Source organism: Alligator mississippiensis, chromosome 14, assembly GCF_030867095.1.
Source record: "Alligator mississippiensis isolate rAllMis1 chromosome 14, rAllMis1, whole genome shotgun sequence".
In the NCBI taxonomy this organism is placed as follows: domain Eukaryota; kingdom Metazoa; phylum Chordata; order Crocodylia; family Alligatoridae; genus Alligator; species Alligator mississippiensis.
Genome location: NC_081837.1, coordinates 37,268,049 through 37,288,590, shown reverse-complemented (window position 1 = coordinate 37,288,590; position 20,542 = coordinate 37,268,049). Strand labels below are relative to the sequence as shown.

Genomic DNA, 20,542 nt, shown 5'->3' with positions numbered 1-20,542 from the left:
TAGTTGTATTGGTCTCTAAGGACAGAGACAAGGTTCTTTGGGTAAATCCGATATCTTTTATTAGATCAACTAAATAGTCGGAAAAATTCTTCTTTGCAAGCTTTCGAGCATAAACACCCTTCTTCAGGCAGAGGGAGAGTTTGCACTTGTTTTATGCTCTCCTGGATGGGATAGAAGCCAGTACAAGAATGCAGGTCAGTGACATTCTTACATACTGGCGTCTATCCCACCCAGGAGAGCACGAAGTAACTGCAAACTCTCCCTCTGCCTGAAGAAGGGTTTTTGTACCTGAAAGCTTGCAAAGAACAATTTTTCCAACTATTTAGTTGGTCTAATAAAAGATATGTAGATGTTTACACACCTCACAGTGCCAGAAGCAAGAAGAGTCTGGCAAAACGTTATGTTGCTGCCTTCTATGTGAGCCACAGAGCTGCCTCCAAGTTAGCGAGAGATGTTAAGGAGGAATCAAAAACCCAATCATATTTTTCATCTCCAAACAAACTAAAAGACAGTACAATTCAACTTTTTTAAGTCACTTGCACAAAGGATCCCAAGCTTTCTGCACAGAGAACTGGATGGACAGCTGGCATGCTATGTCTACAGGGAAGCTAGCAAGAGTTTAAGGATCTTACCAATATTGACAGAATCCTCCCAGTCTTCCAAAACTTCTGTGACAATAAGTACGTAAACATAGGTTCTGTGTTTCCTGTCCCGGTTCTGAAATGCAAAGTGGACAGGTTTATAACCAAGTTTGCAAGAAGACAATAGCTTAAAAGGTCTAACACTGGGGGGGAGGGGCGGGGGGGGGGGCAACACAGAGGGGGCATCTACAGAACCAGAGCAACAGTGGTCTCCGACTGCAAAATAAAAAAGCTATTCAGAGGGGATTAAGAGTTTGCGTGGGGGGGGGGGGGGGGGGAAAATCAAGGGAATCGAAATGAAGCAGTATGCAGAGGTCCATGCTAAATACACAAATGAAAGTAATTCCTCAAAATTATTTTCTCTACTACTGGAGAGCAGTGGCATTCCCAGCAAGAGGCCCGATTTTGATAGCTGCTGGTCACCAGTAAGTCCGACAGAAATGGAAACCAAGGGAACCCCCAACCCTTGAAAACTCAGCACACGTTTGCAAGGAACTTCATTTTTTTTAATTTAATTTTATTTCCATATGCGATGGTCTAGTTGGGCCACCATGCAAACTGCCTCGCTGCAACTGGAGGGGGAATTTTCACTGACATGACATTTTGCAGCAAAATTTTACAATCTCAATGGATATTTTAATAAACTTACCTCAAAAATTCCTACTAATCTTCCTAACGTCCCTTTCACTCCAGCCTATGGAAAGTTGAGAGAGAAAAAGAAAAAAGGTTTAACTACCACTGGACTCGTTTCTTGGTTTCCTGCTTGACTGAAGCATTCGTAAAAACCAGGAAGCAAAAAAAGCAAGCAGTCAGTTCATCTGAAAACAGCACAGTCACGAGAGGGATGATGTAACTGTACCATGAGCCCCACAAGTGCAACCAACTGCAGAAATTTGCATTAAAATAGCTTGAACCCATCTTACAATCCATTTGCTAAGCCAATACTTGCACTTCGATATGCCCTCAGCAAACCAACAGGCCCCACATGGGCGACTGAATAGAAGGACACAATAAACAGTTTGAGCCTGCATAAAACTCGTTCTGTGGCTTCACAATTATCATCTAAAATGTTTCATCCAATTAAAAAAAAAGTTTAAAAAAAAAAGCAGTTTAAGAAATTCACTGTACAATGAATACAGAACACTTATTTATGCCTCTAAACTAAGCAGTGTCCCATCCCCTGGTAATCTAAGGACACTATATGCCCTTTGTGTTCTTGAAGTCTGCTAATCAAGACCAAGCAAATATTTGGGTAAAATATTACTCTGAAAATGTTTAATCGAACAGAGTGCTTCTGCTTCTTCAGGAACAGGAAGAACACCAGGTTTGACACAACACGCAACTCAGTTATATCAAAGGTGACCTTCACCCCTGGGCAGGTATCTCAAACAGCCCATGACAAACACCACCTTTACATGTAGGCTAATAGTTCTCAACCAGAGTGTTGCAATGCAGGTGGCTGCTGCTCCAGCAACAGCAGCCAGGTAAAACTGCTCCACATGCTCCTCCTGCATTAGGGCTCTGATCAGCCTACAGCAGGCAGGAGCCGGCTGGTGCTGTGTAGCCCTTCCCAGTTTGGTCCCCCTTTATGGCCCTCCACGAAACAAAGGCATGTGGGACAGTTCCACCTGCACGCCTGTTTCCAGATAGCCTGGGAAGGATTGGGCGGAGGGGAAACAGGGACCAGGAAGGGCTACATAGTAAAAGGCAGCTCCTGCTTGCTTTAGGCTGATCAGAGCCCTAACGCAGCATTACTGTGCGCATGTACCAGCCCTTGCTGGGCTGGCTGCACAGCAGGCACCTGGGGCACTTATACCCAGAAGCAGCAGAACCTGGCTGAGAAGCACTCGGGTAAGTTGAGGCAGCACCAACACTGGTTCTCAACCAGGGATGCTGCCACATTCAAAGTAGTGGAGGGCACTCCAGTAGCCTAGAGCCTGGACACAAAGCTACATGTGGCATGTATCTGTATGTTGAAAGGGGAGTGGAGATTTAATTTAGTGACAATTTACTGCTTCCCAATAGCAGAAAGGTATTGCTGATGATTCCTACTTATCTAGTGGCTAAGAGACTGCTTTCCAGGAAGATACTTTAAAAGTGAGTAACTTTCATAATAAAAATATTAAAGATCCCAATCCAGTCAGTGAACACAGGCAGACACAGAAGTGGCATCATGGCGATTTGCATCTCACTCCAACCACAACTGATACTACCACCTGAAACAAGAACCCAATTGTGACTCCCTGCACTCAAAAGCATTAATGAGGTCTGCAACTATGGCAATAGAAACAAATAAAATATGGCAAGAGAAGCAATCTCCCTAACTTGTAGTCTTGGAGAACAGGCCTTCCAATTGATCTTTAATGTTTTTCTCAAATGTAAAATCCATGATTCCATCACTATAGCTGGTGCTTCTTCCCTCACCCAACACATGACATGGGCCACTGGCCGTAAGCAAACTCTGGAATGAGCTATTTTTACACAGCCATACAGACCGTTATCCAGGGCAATGTATGGTATGCATCACTGTACTTGAGACAGATTTCTTATTTGACCTTTTCAGACCAGTGCTTTGATCTGGAATTTCTGGTTGGACTAAGGACATGTTGCCTGCCTTGATCTGGAATGGAAGACTTCTGCAGCTAATCTGGACCAGTTTTTCTCTCAAAGTCAGTTGACAAGAGCCTCAGTTTGATCTGGTATCAAAGCTAGTCCCAGGGACAAGTAAGGGCAAACAGAAGCTGAGAGACCTAACTCGCGGCCAAGCGCCTTTTTCACAATCCCAACCTGTGGGAAGCGCAGCAGAACAACCATAGCAGCTACCCATTCAAAGGCAAAAGAGGAGGGGGCACAAAAAGCTTCCACCTGCATGACACGCAGTTGAATAATACTTAAAGCAGAGTCCAGTTGTTGTTTTTTTTAGGTAAATCAAGGAACTACTCCCATAAATCACTGTTAAGGCAGTGATTTTCTCATAGCAGTAACAGAAATCAAACAGCTACGGGAACTTTGTGATTCTCAGAGTACCCCTCTCCCTAGAAGATCATAGAAAACCTAGTTCAACGAAAAACCATGGCAAGGAAAAAAGAATGCGTCCATAAGCCCTTCAAACCACTCCCAGGTGGCAGTCCTTTCCAGCAAGGAAAATGCACTTGGGACACAGGACTGGAAGAGGCTTCCTGAGCCATTAAGTCCAGTCTTCTGCATTTACGGCTAACCACCTGGACAGCAAAGGATCCAAGAGGCTCGCTCAGCAGCATGGATAGCCCTCAAGGGTTGCCTGCAAAAGACTGAACAAGACTAGCCACTCCAAGTTGTCATATACACCCCAACCACAATTCACCCTACAAAATGACACAGATAAAGATCCAGGGAGACCAGGATGCTGCCAATGTCTTGCCACTGTAATGGGAAGGAATTTGCTAAGTTCAAATATACTCAGATCCAGGGGCAGAGCTGTGAGCATGCAGGAAGCATGCTTGGCAACCTTTCCATTAATAATGCTCCTCCCACACACCTCCGCTGTAAAATTTACAAAAAATTTCCACGCCAAAAATCACAGCCACACACAGCACATTCTTCACTTGGTTCTCAGATAGGAGGTTACCGAATCCTGCCCAATATGTCAGTCCTTCTAGTTCCTGCTAGTTCTGGTGGGGATACAACACAAATACAGAAAATCTAGCTGGGCAGCTGCTATGGTTTGGCAGGTTCACCCATGCAAACAGCAGCCAATTGAGCATTTTACCTCTATGCAGCTAGTCAGCCCATAAACCAAGCAAAAATACTACATAAGTTTTGCTCCTGATTTCTGGGGTTTGGCTGCCAGTCGTAGCCAAGCGAGTTGGCTTCTCACTTTACACTGATTAGACAGGCGGGCAACCAGTGAAATACTCCAGTACTCCAGTAGATAAGGGCCTTTTCAGCATCTGAAGTACTGTAAACACCATGATTGCAGACATGGGTTTGGGAAGACAAGTCTCGATTCAAATGATCAGCCTCCTCCCTCACAGAGATCATCTAGGACCACTTTAGGGATGAATTACGGTGAAAGTTTCATAGTTTCCCTTCCAGCCTCTAACCTCCATGACCTTACAGATCATTGGGTCCAGCCTCCCTGCACTTGGGCAGGAAAGACCGCTGGGATCAAATGACCCCAGCCAGATGGGCGTCAAGATGCTTTTTGAAGACCGCCAGGGTGGGTGACTGTGGGACCTCTGGAGGGAGCCTGTTCCAAACCCCTGGCACTCAACTAGTAAAGAAGTTTTTTCTTATGTCTAGTCTGAAGCAATCTTCGATCAGCTTGTGCCCATTATTTCTAGTCTTCCCCTGGGGGGCCTTGGTGAATAGTTGCCCCCCCAGGCCCTGATGTACACCCCTGGTATACTTATAGGTTGCCACCCAAGTCCCCTCCGAGTCTTCTCTTCTCCAGGCTGAACAGTCCCAAGTTTTTCAGCCTCTCCTCCAACCTCTAATCATGAGCGTGGCCCTCCTTTGGACTCTCTCAAGCTTCTCCACATCTTCCTGAAGCCCAGAACTGGACACAGTACTGCAGCTGTGGCCTCACTAATGCCAAGTAGAGTGGGAGAATAACTTCCTTAATTTTGCTTGAGATGCACTGGTTGATGCATGCCAGCGTACTGTTTGCTCTGCTAACTATAGCATCACACTGGCAGCTCATATTCATTTTATGGGCAATCATGACCCCCAGGTCCCTCTCAGACATGGTGCTAGCTAGCATAGCACCACTGAGCTTGTAAGTTTGTTGCAGATTTTTCCTCCTCAGATGGAGCACTTTACACTCTCTTAGTGTTGACCAGCATCTGGTTCTGGTCCGTCCATCTAACTTATCTGTCTAGGTCCACCTGGATCGTTATACTACCCTGATACGTGGCCGCACTACCCCAAAGTTTAGCATCATCAACAAACTTTGCCAGTGTGCATTTCACCTGCACATCCAGATCACTGATGAAGCTGTTGAAAAGCACTGGTCCAAGTACCAAACCCTGAGGGACCCCACTGGCTACCTTCCACCAGGTCGACACAGATCTATCAGTACTGTCTGGGTCTGACCCCGCAGTCAGTTTCCCACCCATCTGACCGCTGAACTGTTGAGTCCACAGTCCCCTAGTTTTACCCTGAGCGCCTCACATGGGACACCAAATCAAAGGCCTTCCCAGCATCCAAGTAAATGACATCTACCTCATCTTATCCAGGTGGCGAGTAACCGGGTCATAGAAGGAGATGAGATCAATCAGACATGACCAACCCGTGACAAAACCGTGCTGGCTGTCCTTCAGAATTTTGCCTTCTACTAGCATATCGCGTATGGACTCTTTGAGAAATTTTTTGAGGATTTTTCCTGGGATTGAGGTCAGGCTGATCAGCCTGTAGTTCCCTGGGTCCCCTTTCCTCCCCTTCTTCAAGATAGATGCAACATTGGCCCTCTTCCAGTCTTCTGGGACCTCTCCTGAGCACCATGAGTTCTCAAAGAGGTTCGCTAGCGGCCCTGCGATGACTTCTGCCAATTCGTTCAGCACTCTCGGATAGAGCTCATTCAGTCCTGCTAACTTATAGATATCCAGCCTCTCTAGCTGTTCTTTTACCAGCTCTACATTGACTGTTGGTAGGTGATCATCCCTACTGTGATTATCCTGTATCATATTTGCGTTCGGCAGGCTAACACTCTGAGTTCTGAGCTCTTAGTTTGGGCACTGAGAGTCACTACAGAGGCATCCTCCAAATTTCATCTCTCCAGGAATATTCTATGCCAAGACAACTTTACAGTCTACAACAGCCAATGATTTCCAGAGGATTCAGTGCCGTGGCGTAACATGCTGGCAAATCCCAAAACGAAAGAATAGGTACTGACAATACACAAAAAGGAGGTTTTTACCTATATCTTGCTCAATCCCAGTCCCCTAGGGGAGACAGAGAGAAATGCTACAAAAATACACTATACAACACGTTTCATAAAAAAAATAAGTCTGCATTTGGAATGCTCCATCCAAAAAAGGTATGCAAAGAACAGAAAGCATCTTTTGTTTATATGGGCTCAAAGTAGCATAAATTTGTGGTGAAGGTTAATAAATGGAGTATAAAGCTGGAAAACTGAGTGAAAGTGTTTCGTCTGAACCACATACAAGAACCTGCATAATCTAAATAAGTGAGGCTGCACAACATATGCGCACAGCCTGAAGTCATGAAGAGCACTTACAGCCACTCTTTGTAAATGCCAGGTTTTATTCCCAGTAAACACAAACATCTCTACTTATTGCAAAACACAAATATTATTAAGGCAGTATGCTGGATTATGTAATTATGCAAATCTGGTGCGGCTCCTGCTTCTGAAGACAGTCACAAATCCCTGAGACATTCTTAAAGGCACATGCACACATTTGCATGCAAAATACACGATGCGTTTTTTTAAGTGCAGCCAAATGGAAGAAATTCATTAATCTCACTCATTTGATTCTTCAGATACAAGACAAAATGCAGTATCCTCCACTGAAACACATACTAGTGTAGGCTGTCCTATCACGTGATCAGATGTCACACACAGAAAAGCTATATAACACCAAATTAGGGTTGATTTCAGAACTCCAAGGTTTTACTCAGTGATCTATTGGCCCTAAATATTAGAAGGATTGCTTAAAACTTTGATTTTGCAGAACTCAAGGTATTCTGCATCACTTGACAACAACCATTAAGTTTTTTTTTTACAGTATCTGCAGCCAATCGTTATGGGCAGAACTGCAAATCAGGAAAGAATGCCTCTTATAAGAGAACACCGTGAAACTGCTAAGCAGACATGGAGGTACAGGAAGAAACATTATATTAACTTGCTTTTATAGTGACCATCACCCTGGAATTTTCTTTACTGTTTTAGCCAGTCTAGCTTGAAACAACAGCATTGTTCTACCCTTTAGTTTCCATACAACAGCATTCCTGGAATATTTACCATCCCTCCCATTCCTGGACATTATCTCTAGGCGAGGATATATTTTACAAAATCATATAAATACTCTCAATGTAAGCATCTTAAACCTTTGTTTCCCTTGATGGCCCCCTCAATAATATTAGGAATTTACAGGAAAATATGATCTAGGAACCCTGCAATATACTCCAGCTTAGATTTCTGTTAGCAAATGGTTTACCCTTGCTCTCAAGAGCTACTACAATTTTTGCAAGAAGAATGTTTCTTAAATTTGCCAATTGCAAATTTTTACAATAATCTTTTGATTAAGCAAAATAAGATCTGAACAGCACGTACAGCAACTGCTACACTTGCTGAAGAGTGAACTACCTTTGTCGTTTTGTCCAAACAGATCACTCCACAAATGCAGAAGATGGGTGCACACCCGCTTACACCACATCCCAGATCACTTAACAAGACAAATTATGCTGCATGAAATTGTATATAACGACATAGGTCTCTCAAGGTAACGAAGTGACAGCTGCTCTAAAAAACAGATCTTTCCATCATCTTTGCTTCTATATTATCCTGAGGGAGAAATGGAGGATTCTAGTGGATTGCAGACACACTAACATCATTACAAGGTAATTTTTTAGCCAAAATATCAAATCCTCATGACAAAGAGTGCACGTGCTACGCAATGATAACTTTTTTTTTTTTTAAAAGGAAAAGGGTTGAAGATCTCCAAGAACAGCAGGTTCGGGTTTCATAGCTGAAAATAAGTTTGCGTCAGATGCAAAAAGCAGCCTGCAGCAACACCATCTGTTCCTAGGGACAGCTTTTATTTCCTTGCATCTGAGCTGAAGAAAATGCCATTTGGAATTCCAATTATTTTACTTTGCTCTATTAAGCTCAAAGGCTGCATCTATACTAGTTAACCGTTCACCTTGAGGATTCAGCTAAAGACACTCAAATCCTAGCTACAACATAGCAATCACCTACCCAAGTTAGAGGCAAAGTATAGCTGTTAAGTGAGAGACAAACACTAATACTTATTCAGGGATCCTGGTTTTCTCTGTTTAAAAATCATAACTTCTGATAAAAACACAAATTCTCCTATTAAAGAAACAAATTAATGCTGATTAACATGAAACGCCACTCTCTCTATATATAGGTATCAATTGAACACAATGTTTTATTGATATATTTACAATTTTAAAGCCATTTGGAAGCCCACCAGTGCCTCAATCACTATTATAAATAAATTCTAAATACCTAGAGAATTTGGCATTTGATTTTGGGGTTAAAATCAGAGTTCCCCTTGCCTTCTTTAGCCAGGGCACAAGTCCAGGCCCCTTACTCCCAAACCACAGCCCCCCAGCCCTACGTTGGTGCCCCTTACTCCCCACGCACAGCCAGGCCAGGGGCCTGGGTCCACAGACCCCTGTCCGCCACAACAGCGCCCAAGCCCCGGCTGCTCTTCCCCCATGGGCAGCACGGCTGGAGCGGAGCCCGAGGGAGGCTGGATGTGGGCTGCCCACTGCAGGCTTAGGCTCCTCACCCTGCTGCCCTCCCTCCCGGGGCCTCTGCAACTTAGCAGGTGGGACCCAGTGTAGCAGGGCAGAGCAGGCCCAGGCGGGAAAGCTCTGTGCCACTGCCAGGAGCCCCACAGTGCTACAGAGAGGCGCCCCCTGCACATCCAGCAGCAGCAAGGAGCATAACTCCGTCCCGCCACCCCCGCTGTTGCCAGACGGGCAGGCGGTGCAGGGCTTGCAGTAGCAAGAAGCTTCCCCACCCGGCTCCATTCTCCCCTGCCATGCTGGGTCCCGCCTGCTGGGCCACGGAGGTCCCAGGGGCAGGGCAGCAAGGCGGGGAGCCCGAACCCACAGTGCGGAGCCTGCCCCTGCCCTGCACACACATCTGGTGTCATATGCTCCCCCTGCCCTCTCCCTGGAAGCGCACACAGTGGCAGGGAGCCAGCCCTCCCACAAGTTTCCAGCAGTCCTGTCCCACTCCTGAGTAGGCCCCAAGACCCACCCGCTGCCCCAGCTAGGCAGCAGCCCCAGCCCAAGCCCCACCCAACTCCCTCCCTCCCTATGAGGGCCTCACTTCCCACCCCCTGCCCCAACACAAGACTCACCTGTGGGAGCTGCTCTCCAGGCTGCCTGGCAGCCATGTGCATGCCTACATGTGCATATGGTGCCCCCTGCCGCCCCACCAGTGGCCTTCCCCTCCCAGCAGCAAGGACTGCTGGCTCCCACTGAGGAGCCAGTTGTTTTTTTTTAAGCTTTTTTTGTTGTTGATTTTGTGGATTTCACAGACAATCCCAGATTTCCTGGTTTCCGCAAACTCCAGAAAACAGCGATTAAGTAGGTCCCTAGTCATTATCCAATGAGTTTAGCCTAAGATTCCTATTTTGTTAAACACGCTCTTCATTAGACGCTTCAAACTGGGTATTACATACCATTTCCCAAGATGAAATTTTGGGGAGTGAGGGGGGACACAGTAAAGATCCAGTAATCAGGAGAACCGTAGGAAAAATGTGTTCCTATGGTACCTGTGTTCTGCATCAGTAATTTTTGTTCTTAAAAGTAACCTCATTTCTTCCAGATAGCGAGCACTAAGGTCTCTCTCAAGTTGATAACTGTAATAAAAGATTTTAGCTACATCATGTTTCAGCCACTTGTCAGCTATAGAAAGATTTCTAATCTGCAGAGACAGCTGCTGCTCAATACGCCTGTTTATTGCCACTGTGGCAAAGAAGAATGTCTAAGTCTCCAGTCATAGCAGATCTGATGCAGACGCTGGTGGGTGTGACAAGTGTAGGTACTTGTCGAGTTTAATGTGTCTCATGGTACCAATTAATATGGATGAAGGACCCCCTAACTCAAACTAGAACAAAGAGAAATTAAGGAAGTCGCTTAACATCAATGCTTGGTTTTCATTTCATATTTTAAAAGGCATGAAAACCAGGAAATGAAACAGGCTAATTTAGTTTCTCTACAAAGAGAATGACATCTATTTCAGGGACAAAGTTTTATGAAATGCATGAACTAAAACATGATGAGATCAAAATGGAAAAAACAAGAATTACAAACGTTAAATGTAGTTTAAACTCAGGTATAGCAGGAGAGGAGTTTTTCAAGTGATCTGGTATACCAGACACTACAGAAATAGCACCGTTTAGACACATTTAGAGTAAAAGTTACTTGAAGTTTACACAGGTCAACCACATAAGCTTTTTTGTCCATAACTGCTCTGGTGGGGGTGAGACAGAAACTGAAAGTCATCTGTTGAGAGGAAGCAGAAGTAAGCAACAGGACAGATCAAACAGTGCAATATATCCCAGCTGAGATATACTGTACAGGACAGTATTTAGTAGGACAGTATTTAGTAAAATCCGATTCCAATCCCTCAGACAGATACAAACTAACAGTTTTCCTGCTGCTTTCCTATTTGTTTAGGAATAGAAGTTAAATCCAAGTCAGAAAGTAATAGACTGGGGAGGAAGACACATTTTAATCCTGATACTGGGGAGGTTGCGACCCTGAGTAGACAGCAGCAGGTGGGAGAACAGCCTTTGATGCAGTAGTCCTGGATAGAGCCTATTATTAGCATTTGTCCCTTCTACCACTGGCAGTGGTAGCTGCAAAAATGGTGGTTAGGGGCTTATCTACCTCCAGACAAAAGCTGGTTTTCATTTCTTCCTGTCCAAAGAGAAGCAAGGGAAGAGCCTATCACCACATCCAAACACAGACAAGTGAGACCAGCACCCAAGAGACTATCCAAGTAGCTGGAACACTACTTTTTATTGTCAAATAAACCTGAAGCAGGACGTGGGAGCTATTTTATAATGGTTGTGTGATATGCCAAAAAGACTAGTACCACACACCGAATACAAAGCATCATATTAACCACTGTCATACACAGACAACTCTGTTGGCCTTCAATACAGTTATACCTGCTTATGGCAAAGGTACATTTGGTCTATTTTACTATAGGATTATGATAGTTTGAAGTCCAATTTAGTCTATTACTGCTTCTAACCTTCCCACCCTGCCCTCCAGGGCCAGCTTCTGCTAATAATAAAGGTTATAGCAGATGAAGAAGTACATTTAATATTAGCACTTATATTTGTCACCTGAAGTTTCAGAATGTAGTAAGTATAGCTTATACCTTACGACTAGAGACATCTTGAAGTCAGGCCCAACATTCAACGCAGAATTAAGTCTGAGTACCTGTATATCCTGCAAATAAGGAATGTGAATACTCTGATGTTAAGTGTGACAAACTACATTTCAATTAACATTTAATGATAATTAATGCGACTGGAACCACACCAAGATCAAATGCATGTTGTGCAGACAGCAGGTTACTTTCTGTCTTTTCCATTTTCATATATAGTATGTGTTAAAATTCACAAATATTTAATTAGTAAATTCTAGGGGTGCACCGACAGAGATTTTTTGGGCCGATACCAATGGCCAGTTTTTAAGGAGCCATATCGGCCAATACCTGACTTCTTCCCCCTAGTAGCCTGGGAAACCAGGCCCCTGGAAAGCCAGGCAAGTATTTGAGGAGTCAAGTAGGTGGGCAGGCAAGCTGGCAGGAAAATCATCAACATCACATTCCCCAAGAACAAACAGTTTTGTCAAACTGGCATATTTCCGAGGCAAAATCGTTTGCTGGAAAATTTCCAACTAGCTCTATGTAAAGGCAAGTGTGAGCACAGATCTAGTTGAAGGTGTCTAACCAAAAAGCCACTCCCCAACTTGACTTGTGATTTCAGGCAGCCACCAGTGGGGGGGGGGGGGGGGGAATCTCCCATTACCCTGGCTTTGGATACTTTGCAGTTTTCAGAACACCATGTCTAAAAGAAAAAAAAGTTTTGTTCTGACCAAACAGTTAATTCTTAATCCTGTTAACATCCAGTAAAGGGATAGTTACAGTTTTAAGATATAGCAGTTACAGAAAAAAGGGATGGTGGTGGGGCAGGGGGTGTTCTGACTGCTGTAGAAGCCCAAGTTCAGATAGGGTAGAAACCTCTGAGCTCTTTCTACAGATCACGCTGTCCAAAAAAATCCTGAGAGAAATGACTGTTTAATGGATATGGCTCCAAAGTTACCGCAAACTGAATTAATAGCAAGGAAAGCTACTTGGGCAGTAAGAAAAAGCCCATGAACAATCCCTGGGGCTCAAAGAGAGGTTAGAACAAGCAAGTTAGTTTTCAGCAATGTGAGCACTTCAGAGAACAAAAAGCTAATCAGACCACTTTGCCTGAAAGACGAAATCTAAAAACAGATCTAACGATCATCTAAGTCTGACCTCCGGCACAGCACAGGCCACAGCAGGTTCAGCACAGTCTTGTAGACAAGGCACTGAACTGGGACATTTGAGTCTGGACTTTTATTCCCAAATCTGCCACTGACCTACTGTGATGCCTCTAACAAACCCACTCTTACCTTAGCCTTTCCTTCATCTATTTAAACTGTAAGTTCTTCAGGCAAAAAGCTCATCTCTTCCCATATGCTTGCACAGTGTCTAGCACAATGGGACTCCGATCCTGGCTGAGGGCTTTAGGCACTACTCTAATGCAAGTAGCATTAAGTAAGTGCTGTAAGGGAAGACTGCTCAGGTCCAAGCATCTGTTTACTTTCTGCTTCATATAATGCTCAGAACATTTAATATGCATCCCCTTAGGATGGGAGAAGCAAAGGTGGCATGTTCAAAGGAGTACTACTGCAACTAGTTTGGACAAGACTGGCCTGGCCAGCTTTCCTGGTAATTCTGGCTAATAGGGGAAAGCATGTAGGAACTTCCTCCAGTGTCTGGAGCAACATGTTAACCTCTTCCTTTAGGATACAGATACATGGGTTTTAATGCCACAGAGCTCAAAAGTCCTGGAGAAAAACTGACATTTCCCACACTCCTGGAAGCTTAGACAATCTACCTGATAGGCAAGAGGATAATTTTGTGCCAGAAAAGATTCTGGAGACTAATCCTAGTCAGGAGGGGAGCTCCAACTAGCGTTTCACCATCACAACACACATATACTACAGCCATTCAGCTGATGCATTGCGAATTCAGGCAATGAACCGAGTTCTTGTAAGCCATTTACAATTGCCCTGGTTTCCAGCCAATTAATTCTCCAAAACACCCTGCTCCTTGGACCACTGCTCCTGTCGAATCACAGTTCCAAGTCTAAGAGCTGTGTCCAGTAACAGACTATGCCCCTAAAATAATAAAGCTAGCATTTTAGCAAATAAGTCATTTGGTGAACATAAGACTCAGATTTAGTATAGTTATAATTTTGTCTAAGTAATATACATTACAATTATAACTGGCAAGTTAGAATTTGATTTGAAGACTAACTTTCCCCAGCACACCAATCCAAAAATGTAGCTCAGTGGTATTTATGCCATTACATTTACTGGATTAAACAGTTATAAGCAGCTGCAACACTGATCAGACAGTCACCCAGGAATTCCAAATAGAGAACAGACTGATCTTACAGAAATTCAGTTTGAGGGGTGCCTTTATCACAAGCACACGTGATAGATTGATTTGATTGCACCTCTGCCCTTGCTCCAGACACCCCTGGATATTGCAGTGGTCAGCAGATCCTATAACCCAGCCACTTTTGGTGCCGTTGATGTTCATGGTTTGTTGTGCGGCATTCAAGGGGGCAGGTACTTCACTCTGAGCAACTCAAGCACAGCAGGCTGCCACAGTTTGAATTACATTCTCATTCGGCAGCAAGCCACGTGAGCAAGGGAACACCAGCTGAGCGAGAGGGATTATCTCAGCCAGCCCAAACCAGTTTCTTCACTGCAAGCTGAGTCCATGCCAAAGCTTCCTTTCAACCACTTAGCTGTCATGGACTGAGAGCAGCTCCTCCAAGGCTCTCAGCTGCCAGAGAAAGGGAGGGTCAACGCAGATTTATTTTAGGATTTGAAAGGTGAAGCCAGGGATCTGCTGAATGGACCTTTGACTTCAATATCAAATAGCTTTATTATTATTAATAGTCATTTGTTTGTAAGGCAAGAGACTCTATGCCGAAGAAGAACATGACACTCTCCTGGTTAAGCTCAATACAGTTCATATTTGCCATAAAGGTATTCTGCTGCATTCTTAAAATATTTAGCATTAAGGATGCCACGTTACAACGAAGCAACCACTCATCAGGCCCGCAGATGTAGCCAGACCCACAATGCTGTTTTCATATAAATAAAAACAAAGATCAGCTTCCTAAGAACTGGTAAGAGTAAATAAAGGGAGACCAGAAAAGATTTTTTTTTTTAAAAAGAAAAGATATCAACACATAGCCCTTTTGTTATATTGATGTGAATGAATTGCTGTGTGAGAAGAGACAGGTAAGTACAACCAAAGATATTCATAAGTGCAATTATATTAGCCCCACCTGCAATTTAAAAGAATTCCTTGGCTTCGTTATGCAGTGGAGGCAATCCAAGTATGAAGTTCAATTGCCCTACCCCCAATCCACCAGAATATCCAACGGGAGTGGAGGGCAGAGGGCAATCATAACCCTACCCTCATCTGACTTTAAAATAAATGGCATAAGGAGAAGCAAGAGCGGAAACATTTGAAAATAAAAAGGCTTTAAAATACCTGAGAGGTACCTGACCCTCCCCTTACAGGGATACAGTAAGGCACCAAGTGGGGTATTACAGACAAGAGTAAGTCAATGTTTGGTATAAAAATTGACCAAAAAAAAAATCTAACATAGGCTTTATTAAAGAGTTAGATAGGAAAGTCATTTTAAAAGATTTCTATCTAGGCACACAGGTTCTAGGGATTTGGCATATTAGTTCAGGGGGGTATGTAGTCTAGCATTATTATTTTAAATGAAAGATTGTTAGACTCCTTAAGAGGAAAATATAAGAAATTCCATTCATGACAATTATGGAAGGCTTTGCCTATGGAGGAAGTTTCTTCCCAAAGCTCATCAGATACCTGTTGACTTTTGCCCTGTGTAGCAAGAAGGTTTATAACCCTTATAAAAACATTTTCAATCCTATCTTAACTGTGAGCTTGCTTGTTATCCATTCGAACATCTAAACCCCCCCCCCCCCTTTTTTTTTTTTTAATTCTAAACACCCCCTGGCATCTATGATATTCAACAGTAAATTCTACAAATTAACCATGTGCTACATAGTTAATTTACAATGATCAATATTCAGTGCATTACTTGTTCTTTTAAATTGGCTGTACCGTGTTCTTTTATGTAAGAGCTCAATTTATTTTTGTTACCATTAACAATTCTGTGTACTAATTCTCCTACATTCCCTCTAAAATATTCCCAAGTAAAGAGAAAAGCCTTCCCATGGCTACAATCTCATGGATTCTCACCCTGGATGTTCAATCATGTATATTCTCCAGCTAATGGACCAAAACACTATTTTAAGATGTCCGCAGTACAGCAACCTAAATTCTTCATAAGCCATCATTACAATCCTCCATACCTATTATTGGATAATGTTATAAGGACACGAGTCCTTTTTTGGAGCTCACTTCACAAAAAAAATTGCATATTACAGGAGTACAGACAAATTAGATCTAAAATAGTAACACATTTAAAAAATGACCATAGTTTCATTCTGACTTCCTTCATCTAAATGTCTCAGACAGAAAGCGGTTGTTCTCATGCAAGAGAAGCTCTCTAAATCAACTTCATTTTCATTCTTCTCAACTCCTATTTCCTTCCACTGCCTATACCAGTCATTCTCAACCTTTTTAGAATGAAGGCTCCCCACCTCAAAAAAATGACAGCTCTTAGTATTCACTTGGTTTTTAACTACAGAAAAAATGAGAGTATTTTTTCTGTTGCAAAGAAAGACCACAGCAGATCAGAACATTTTGAACACTAAAGATTTGTATTTGAAACCTCTGAATTTATCTTGCGATTCGTGTTTGCACACCTACCAGTGCTAATATTGTCCAGCACCCTTGAAAGGATCTCAAGGTACCCGAAGGTGTCGTGACATCCTGGTTGAGAATCGCTGGCCTATACCTTTGACATCATCCAGAACCTTGCATTCTCTTTGCACGTCCGTCACATTCAAATATATATGTAATGTTTATGTGGATTTTATCTGCTCGATGAGCATGTTACATGTATTATTATTGTGTGTCAAGCTTTTAGTGTTATTAGCACTAACAAAAAGTTATTCTTTCTTCAGAAACCAAATACCTGGGGAAACACCAAACATCGGAAATAACATTTCTTGAAAAGTTTAAACAACAGCCCGGAATTTTATTATTATAATATTTTACTAGATAAAAGAAAGCATCAGACACAAAAGACAACTTAAAATAAAACTTGTAGGTTTTACAAACAAACAAACAGAATGCGACCTTAAACTTTATAGTTCTTTTTGGACCTGGATCCATGAAATGTGCGAGAAACAAGGGTGTTTTTTTTGTGATATCTTTTATTGGACCAACTGCATAGTTGGGAGAGATGATAAACAAGCTTTTGGGCCCAAAGGCCATGACAACTAGCAGTGGGACACCTTGTATTGCTGCTACTTGTCCGCAGGGAACACCTGTGCCACATGCACTCTGACACGCAACAGGTTACCCCGGGGTGGGGTAGGAGAGGCTGAGGCCAGCGCTGGGCTGGCCCCAGCAGCTTTACCTGGGATCCTGGGGGCCTCCTGGAGCTACGGCAGCAGCAATCCTGCTGCTCACAGACTGGCTAGCAGCCGCACGGCTCCGTCCAGACAAGCTCCGGTTTTAAGCGGTGCATGCTACCCTCGCATGCACTGCTCCAGTTTTTTGTGGTGGTTTTATTGACCCCTGGATATCCAGGGGTCAAAAAAACAAAAAACAAAACAAAACCCTGTGCTGCTCCTTTACAGCGTGGAGAACAGTTCAACATGCAGTATGTGGCACCGCAGACATGTCTGCAATGTCACATACCACACAGCCACGCTCATCTGGGCATGGCCAAAGTGCCTATCTTCAAAACTCATTTGGGGCCCAAAGGCTTGTCTAACATCTATCCCAGCTACCCAGCTAATCCAGTAAAAGATGTCACAAAAAACCTTGCTTCTTGCATATTATTATAGACAGCTTTTATATTTGCACTGTTAAAAAACAAAAAAAGAAAAAAGGGGGGGAGAATGCAGGAAATGTCACTCTCAAATATACAATGAAAGTTTGTTAAAAAGATGCCAAGACACTTACTCAACCTGCATTTCACTTGTATGAGGATAAGAGACTTGCCTCCAAAATACTCTATGGTCTTCAATTTATAGATGATATGCTTCAAGAACTGTTGATAATCCTGTAATGTATGCAAGCTTTACACTTGAAATTATTATTACCTTCAAGGATATAAAGATGGAGACAATAAAAACAGGAACTGACAGGGACACTGAAATTATTAATTATAGTACCTTGTAACAGTGTGAGAATACTGAAAAACAAGCAGGTTGGAGATATGCAGGTTATTTGGGAGAGAAGTAAGGGAAGGCAGTATAAAGAGGCCTTGCTAATCTTCTCTGTATCATTCCAACTTTAGCATATGTGCTGCCGAAGCAAGCAAGCAGAGGTATCGACATGATTCCAGGCAGTTCTGGTCCTTGTGGATACATACCTCTTCACAGACTTCCCGCACAGCAGCCATGTTGGGCTCCTCCTCCGGCTCCATGCCACCCCCTGGGACAATCCATCTATCTGGATGGCGACTACTGCTCACCAACAGCACCTGCAAACAAAAAAAAGGCTTAGTTTTGCTTTGAAATGGGTGTGTAATTGATACATGCACACACACTGGCATCCTTTGTGGCGCTTGGCTTCAAAACGAGACACGTGAGGTGAATGAAACCAGCACAACTAGGCCTCCTTAAAAAAAGAAAAAAGTTCTGCCTCTTCCTTTTGAGACTCAGTTTTTTTCCTATTTAGATAGCTGCATAAGCTCCATTCCATAAGCTATTCTAGCCACTCTTAATGCTTCAAAACACTACTACTCTGGATCAGGAGTACTGGCTGGGAAAAGACCAAATAAATTAAGCCAAAGCAATACAAAATGATGGTCAGCAATTTGTCAATCATAACATCTGCATGGTGAAGCTGCATCATTGCTACTCAATGTCATCGCATATTGCTGACCAGTCAGGGTGCATCGCAATGCAGCAAAGTCAATAGACTACCACATTCTCCGCCTGTTTGTAACTCCCTGACACAGAACTGTCTCGATTTTATCTTTTAAGCAGCATGGGTGGTCACTTGAGTCCTCTTTGTTTGTACTGTTACTGTAAGACTGCACACAAGTCATGCATCTGCCCAGTGAAATGGCTAAGTATGAGAGTTTGAGAGAAACAGTTTCAAGTTCGGTGACAACTTCCTTTTATGCTTTTGAAGACCTCAGAAATGCATTTTATGCAGTAACAGAACATCCACATTAGTCTCACTATCGCCTCTCTTGTTTCATCCCCCTCTGCTTGCTAAAAAGAGAGATGTTTCTAATCTACCATTCTTTCTTTCATCCTTTGGGACTGACTGAAAAGGATCCTGGCTAATCCTATCCCTTTGCTTCTCACGTTCTCTGTTATCTTGTGTGTCAGGCACCTTTGAAAGCAGTCCTGAGACCAACACTCAAATTTTCCTGTTCCTTGGCTCTTGGGCGAGGTAAAATGAGGTGCTTTAACTGGATGCAAGAGAAGCAGCACCTTGAAAAGATGCCTGAATTACCCTAACCTAGAGACAGTGAAGATAAATACAAATGCTCCCATTGCAACACAAGTTTGCAAAGGAACACAGAAGCTTTTCAAAGAAAAGACTTCAAGCATCTTAGTAGCAGAAACTTCATTTTTCCTAAATGTATTTTCTGGATGGATTTTTGAACTCCTTGTACCGCAGCATACTCCTGGGAGGTACAGTGAATGGCTTTGTTTTTTCCACACCCCCCCCCCCCCCCATCTCCTCTCATCAACAAAAGCTAACTCACAATCCCAGCTGGCTGAAAAGTCCCCCAGAGAATACCTGGACATTGTGTTTACTCAATCTGGCTGCTATTCATCCACAAGAGAAGACATAAAACAAAACTCGTCTGTTCCTTCAAGTCCGTGAAAAATGCTTATTCACTTATCCCCCTCGGAGCCATCATGTTTCTTCTCTCTGTTTCTCTGGCACAGTTACCAAAACCACTCTCAACCAAAGCAACTGCGCCGGAAACTTTCCAACACCCGTCAGTCCAATTCAGTTACAGGCCAGCTGAAACGGTTTCTCTCAGCCATTTTAAAGCCAAGTTGTAAAAGACAATAAATCTATGTCTTCCTGTATTAGTGTTGCTTTACCAGTATTAAGAGATGAAAGATTAGTTCTACTTTGCCTGAGGAATTCTGCACCAATATGACTGCACATGTGTCAGTCAAAGTCATGCTTCCGTACCAAAAGCAAAATTTAAGATTTCCCAGGTTTCCTCCAGTTTATTACTTATCTCACCTACCAGCGGATCAACCTGCAGAATCATTTTCCTTTCCTCTGCCAGAAAGCTTATCGAAATGTTATTCAAATATGAACAATATACCCCTCCCCAAAATGCATGAAAACATTAAAGTTGCTAAGTCCACATTCAGAAGTTCCACGCATGCCAGAATGAACGATGCTGTGCAACCTTAATTCAGCCTCTTTGTGCACATGCATTGTGACGGCCTTCAGTCACATATACTATTTTTAACACCAAGCCCATTCTGCATTCAGTGCCTAGAATGGATGGTGCTCGCTTAATGGCTGGCTATTTGTTGCTTTCATAGCCTCCTTGTTCTCAGTTCAAGTGCCCTGACACAGACCCAGCAGGGCTCGCTGCAACCCAGAGCTGCCATTACAGAGCACTTTCTGTTCGGCTGTCGACTGAAAAACCCCCAGCGGTTAGACTCTTTAAGGAATTCAGCTCTTAAAAATCCATGAAATTTCTACTAATCCTAAGCTAACTGCAGAGGTTTAAGACTTAGCCAAA

At 43.3% G+C, this 20,542-nt stretch overlaps 1 protein-coding gene and 1 pseudogene across 1 annotated transcript in view; both read right to left on the bottom strand.

The window, feature by feature from the left end:
• NUDT3 (nudix hydrolase 3) overlaps nt 1-20,542 on the bottom strand; it is a 50,813-nt gene that overhangs the window by 12,588 nt on the left and 17,683 nt on the right. Inside the window, exons 2-4 of the mRNA XM_006276091.4 lie at nt 18,179-18,289; nt 1,291-1,335; nt 633-717 (exon numbers count right to left, since the gene is read on the bottom strand). Coding sequence (XP_006276153.1) covers nt 633-717; nt 1,291-1,335; nt 18,179-18,289 — 241 coding nt within the window. The remainder of the gene's footprint in view (nt 1-632; nt 718-1,290; nt 1,336-18,178; nt 18,290-20,542) is intronic.
• Nucleotides 18,064-18,127, bottom strand: LOC132245269 (U6 spliceosomal RNA; annotated as a pseudogene).